General features: G+C 59.4%; 1 protein-coding gene across 2 annotated transcripts in view; it reads right to left on the reverse strand.

Moving 5' to 3' along the window:
- CAPN9 (calpain 9) overlaps positions 1-5,793 on the reverse strand; it is a 44,571-nt gene extending 38,778 nt beyond the window's left edge. For both annotated transcript variants that reach the window (XM_003993930.5, XM_003993929.5), the window contains exon 1: positions 5,581-5,793. In XM_003993930.5, coding sequence (XP_003993979.3) covers positions 5,581-5,793 — 213 coding nt within the window. The remainder of the gene's footprint in view (positions 1-5,580) is intronic.
- Positions 5,794-6,000: the final 207 nt, after the last annotated feature.

Raw genomic sequence — 6,000 nt, forward strand, 5'->3', positions numbered from 1 at the left:
CGAGCATAATTCATTCTGGAAACATGCTTGTAATCCAAAGCACTTGTATATCAAACCGGACTTCCCCATAAGAAATCACGGAAACTCAGATGATTTGTTCCGCAACCCAAAAATATTCATATAAGAATGATTACAACACTGTGATATAATACAACAAAATAAGGAAAATGCAAAATATAAAGAAAAAAATAAATTAACCTGTACTTCCCTTTGAAAAGCTTCGTGGCTGGTGTGAGGGAGACAAGAGAGGGGAGGGTTATTGTGTAGGACGACTTTCACTATCACTGATGGAATCACGGCTGTTTGTTGGTTCAATGGAATCTTTTTCTTTTCGTGCAACTTTAACAAGGAACCTAGCCAATGACCCAGAATGAAGCAAAGCAGTCCTAAGCTCACTCTTGTATGGAAAAACAAAGGACTGTCCTTAGGTGCTTAGAAGCGACAAAAAATACACGAGTCCCAGTTGCGGGAACTTTCCAACATCCTGAAAAATCTCTGATTTCTGCCAAACACCATGGCCTGAGACTGAGCATTTGAGCATGGGAGACGATCACCCACAATCCTGCGGTGAGAGACAGAGAGACAGAGAGAGAGGAAGAGAGACAGACAGAGAGAGAGAACCATTGGCTCAGTTGTGGTCATGTGACGTTGGGCATCACGTACTACTTGTATTGCAAGACATTGCTGGTTTATAAAGTTAAAATTTATTAGAAATGTTTGCTCACCTTGTGGAATACTCACAGAACAAGTTACTTGCAGTCCAAGGTTTTACCATTTATATATATGCACACACACACACATATACACATGCATATACACACTATATAGTGGGAGATATGTGCATATATCTCTCATGTCACTTTACCTCAGTGCATTATATATATTCTACTCTATAGTTCACATATTATATTATTGTGTATACATAGTTATTTATACATACACTTATATATACAGAGAGATACACATAAAACATTAACAAAAAAGCATTTGAAAGCAATTGTATAAAACTCATATATTCTTTCCAGTTTTCTGGGGCACCAGTCTCCATTCCTGGCACGGACTATGGCAAAGACCAAGACAGAGAAACCCCCTGCCCCCCTGCCCAGTGAGGGGGGACAGACCGGAAACAAGCGAGCAGACGTACACGTTCAGGAGCGCTAAGCACCGGGATGGAAAGTGATGGCGTGAGACGCAGGCTATTTTAGCTGGAGCAGTCAGGGAGGGCATCTCGGAGAAGCAGGCCGTTGAGTAGGGAGTCGGGTGAAGGTCCAGGGAGAGGAAACAACAAATCATGAGACAGAGAGGAAAGTTCTGGCATACAGCAGATGCCTGGTCATTTAAACTGGATCTGAATGCAGGCTAAGGGGCTTTCCTCCTTATTTCCAGAAACAGGACCGGAAGGAGAGGTCCTCACCAGTCCCGGGGTGGATGCCTCAGGGGACAGCTCTGCCCTGAAGGGGTTTCTTCAAGCTCCCCGGGACCCTGCTGCTCCTCTGGCCTGTGTCCCAAACAATCGCCAGAGGATGGCGATTTCTTTGCGGGGAGGAGGACTTCTCAAGGCAAAGAGCCAAAGTATACAATGACGGTGCTCTCTGCAGCCCGCAGGATGCGCCCGCCTGGCACAGTGACGACCCCCAGAACATCTGGGGGAGAGCGCCGCTTGGCTTCATTTTCCAATATTTCAGGAAATTCGGGCCAGGGGAAGGGCAGGAAGGGCAGCGCAACGTGGTGGGGGGCAGCTCCTCGACCAGGCCGGTGGGGACCCTCTCACACGTGCTGTGTCCCCTCCGTGAGCCCAGTTCCCCAGGGGCGTTGCAGGCGGCTCAGGGCCGGGCCGTGGGAAGGTGAGGTCCCCGCGGTAGCCCTCCCCGATCAGCAGAGGGGCTCGGCGCAGGCCATCTAACCTCTCCAGCCTCTGTCGCGCGACACACAGCCCGCCCTCCTCCACCTTGGACATTCGGCGCCAGGTACTGAACGTGTATTGGAGCCCCTGCCCCGAAGGGGCACCCGGGGGCCTCCCACGGCGCTCCCTGCACAGCCAGCCGCCATCAGGGGGCGCCACAGGGCTCCAGCAAGCAGGACCCCCACTGCCGCGGTGGCTCACTCCCACAGTGGATGCAAAATGGACCGAAGCTTGGCAGATTCTGCCCACCAGGCTGTGGCAGGTGCCGGGCCGCCTGGAGGCCAGATGGGCCGTGGGCGACGGGCCCCGCCTGCTCCCCCTCTCGACCGTCCCCTCCCCCGCCTCCCGCCGGCCCATCCCCCCCCCCCCATTGCACCCACTACGCCCACAGCTGCCGCGGCCTCTGGGCTGCATCTTGCAGTCACTTGTTGTTGTCCAGGAGACTTTTATCGAATTGCATCCAAACTGTGGTTTGATGGAGGAAAATACAAAGGGAGAAGACTCAGAAACTGTCACCAAGTGAACACCCATCAGCCAGCCGGTGTCAAGCCCGGGGGGTCCCCGGATGCGTGGCCGGGACAGCGGTCCCTGTCGGGTGCCCGTGAGCGGGGGGGGGGGGGGGGGACGGGGACGGGGGGGCGGGCGGTACGGGCGCCGTTCTGGGGGTTCCGAGGATGCGCATGCCCAAGGAAGGGGCGCCGCGCGGCCAAGTGTTCGATGCCATGTGCCGCGTGACCGCACGTGTTGACGGATGTGAGTTTCACGCGTGGGAAACGTGTGCGACCCGTGTAGGCGTGGGGCACAGATGGCCCCTGCGGACGTCTCAGGTGCGTGCTGGCTCTGTGTGTATCTGGGTGCGCTGCCTGTGCGCCTGGGGTTCGTTCCGGAGGCATGTTTGCTCGGGGCCTGTTTCGTTCACTTGGTACATCATCAGGGGCTCAGCCCCACGCATAGACTTTTCTGCACTAAGTAATCAATTTAAAAGGGGGCAAAGTCACAGTTCTAACAAATTCGGAGAGGCCGGGCCCTATGACTGACAGGGGTGTGCTCCCCAGGGCCGCGGAGGTAAGTGGGGACACGGGGCTGGGGGGGGGGGTCTCAGGACAGCCCGCGGCCTCTGGAGGCACAGGGGTAGGGGCGAGCCGCCTGGGCGGGGCAGTCATGGCCCCATGCCACAGTGTACCCAAGCTAGAGGGGTGTGGGCATCTTTACAAGGAGGTGCGGCCCGGGGTTTAGGCTGAGAAGTGAGGGAAGGGATCACAGAAGAAAGCAGATGGACGCAGGCAGACAGGGAATCGAGGAGAAAAAGGCCAGATGAGACACTTGTGATCTAAGGAAGTCGGGCTGCGGGGGCCCAGGAAGACAGGCCCCTGGTTGACTGCACTGTGGCCCGCCCCTCCCCAATCAGACCCCACTCACGGCCCTTTCCAGGCGGCCCCCTGGAGGTGATCTCACCTTCTCCCCAAGCAGAACGTGTCACCTCCCCCCACCTCCACTGCGGGCCCCCAGGTGATCCCCTTCAGTGCACCGTTGCCCTGGGCTCCCTGGAGGGCAAGACTGGCTGCGGACCGCCCTCTGGCTTCTCTGATTCCGGCCACTCCTGTGCTCATGCCCGGCCTGCAAAGCACAGCGGTGTTTGACAAGAAGGTGGTGCTGGGGAGGGCACCCCGCCCCGCGGTCCCCCTGGGCAGCTCCGCACTTGCGGCCCCAGCAGGCACCACCTAAGTGCAGGGCGGAAATGCAAACGGCACCCAAGCCACACAGGCCTTCTGGAGGGACGTTGCTGCCATTTCCCTGCTGCCCCCCCGGCCCCCGGCCCTGTGCCAGGGACCCTGGACCTCCGTCCAGCAAGAGGAATATCAGTCCTCACCCCCCACCCAGGCCCTTGCTCCCGATTTCACACAAGTCTGCAAAACCCCTCAGAGAGGAAGTGGAGAGGTGTGTTTCTGGGAATGAGGACAGAAGGGAAGGTCTGTCTCAGGTGCATGCGAAGTGAAAGGCAGAACAGACTCTGAGATTGAGTCCACAGGAAGGACAGCAACCCAGTCAACCTGAGTTAAGATAAAGACGTCGTTGGGGCCCTCGGCCAAGGGCAGAGGGGCTGGGGTGTGCCGGGGGCTCTGGTCTGTGGGTGGCAGCCTCATCCATCATTTGGGGCAATCCCAAGGGAGATCAGTAGCGAAGACGACTACCTCCTAGAGCTGAGCTCTGGGACTCTGGAATCCCCCGGGGGTCCCGGTGGCCCTTGTTCCGCGGGGGGCCCGCCTCCGGGAATGGGAACAAAGGCGTTCCCCACCCTGGCCTGTGCGCATCAAGCTTTCGTGCTGGAGAAAGTCCAGCTCTGGCCAAGAGAAGGGGAGTTGTAGGCAGCAGAATGACAGGTGACGCCAGAGGGTGGAGGGGCAGACTGTGGGGGCAGGGCGCCTCCCGGGCCCGGGAGGTGATGGTGTCCGGGTACAGTGACAGAGGGCAGCGATCACAGTGACACTTATTTACAGGCCCCTTTCTGCGTGCCCTACACGTTAGCACAGGAATCCTTGCAACAGCTCAGCACGGGAAGCAGCATCATTACCCCCCCCCCCGCTTCTGTGGAAGACAAAAGACCCCCCAGCAGCCGGGAGGGTCTTGTTCCCCCGGTTGGGGGTGCTGAAAAAGCTGCCTCTTCCAAGGTCATGGCTTTCAGGGGTACCGCATCCCGCGACTCATCGGTGAAGGGGGCACAGACACAGGTGGGCCTGTCACCCCCACACCAGGCGACTCTGAGAGCCCATCCCAGCTCCAGAGCGCCCCGTGCGGCTGGCCGAGGCCTTCGTGGGGCCCTATCCCAGCCCCCCGTGGCTCCTTCCGCCCACCCCTGCTCGTCTTTCCACAGGTGTTGGCCCCAAGGGCACCCATGATAAACTGACAAATGTCCTGCAGGCACTCTGTGCAGGGGGGGGGGGTCCACCCAGTGTCTCAGCCCAGCCCTTTCTGTGCTCGCCCTGCCCGTGGCGACCCGTCCCCAAGGGAGCCGCTCCCAGGCCAGTCCCCGCCTGGAGGGAATGACGGCCAGCAGCGCCCGGGCAGAGGTCAAGGCCTGACTAACCAGCACAGCAAATATTGACTCCTCGTGCTGGCGCCCCTGGGGACCATCTCCTCCAGACTGTTGGGGGTGGGGCAGCTCCGACACCGGCTCCCCTCCGGGAAGGCAGATGCGTGGTTCGGGGAGAGAAGCCCTGTGTTCCGAGCGTCCCGTGCATCCCCTTACTGAGCACTTGCTTGCTGAGCGACTGTCTATCCACACCGAGCACCCCGGCTGTGGCCAGAAGCTACGGGCACGTCACGTGCGCCCATGCGGCGAGAACGTGTCACCGGAGACTTGGCTTGGATACGCTTTGATCCCCACTTGCAGCCGACTGACAGGCCCCTCTCTGGAGCCGGGGCCCAGTCCCGGGCTCCCGTGGGTGGGAGTCAGAGAGCTGAGGGTGGGGTGTAGCCAGACACCCGGGAGCATCCCTGACCTGCCCATATGTGCCCCCTGTGTGTCGTTTCCCGTGCAAACCGCCCAGCATCTCAGCAGTGGACTCGGCCGATGTGCCTGGCAGATGTGTGTGTGTGCAGCCCGCCCTCCCAGGACCCCCTCTCCTGGGCTGCTGAGCCCCCCCCCCACCTGCACCCCCCGTTCCTGCTGTACTCACCCCTGGCCGTTTCCACACGAAGGGGATCTGGGGCCTCTCACTGTAGAAGAGCGAGGAGCTGTCGGCTGGGAAGTCTGCATCCTCAAACAGGATGCCCTTCTGCACACACTCCTGCCTCAGCTGCTCGAAGCTCTGGCCCGAGGAGTGGGTGGCGCGGGCGTCTTTGGGAACCGGGTGCTTCTGGGGCCCTGGGGCCCGATAGAGGTAGGGCATGGTTGCTCCCCTGGCAGGTGGGCTCCCGATAGGTGGGAAGAAGCAAGGCGACTGTGTCAGCCAGGAAGGAGCCAGCTCGGGGGCACCTGGGCTGAGTGGCCCTTGGCCTCCACCTGTTTGCCTGGGAACCTCCCCATCACGATGGAAAGGAGGCACGCCCTGATGGCAAACTGTGGAGAGGGCTCTCTGCCCTCCCTCCCAGGGCGC

The sequence above is a fragment of the Felis catus genome, chromosome D2 (genome assembly GCF_018350175.1).
Source record: "Felis catus isolate Fca126 chromosome D2, F.catus_Fca126_mat1.0, whole genome shotgun sequence".
NCBI classification, from domain to species: Eukaryota; Metazoa; Chordata; class Mammalia; order Carnivora; family Felidae; genus Felis; species Felis catus.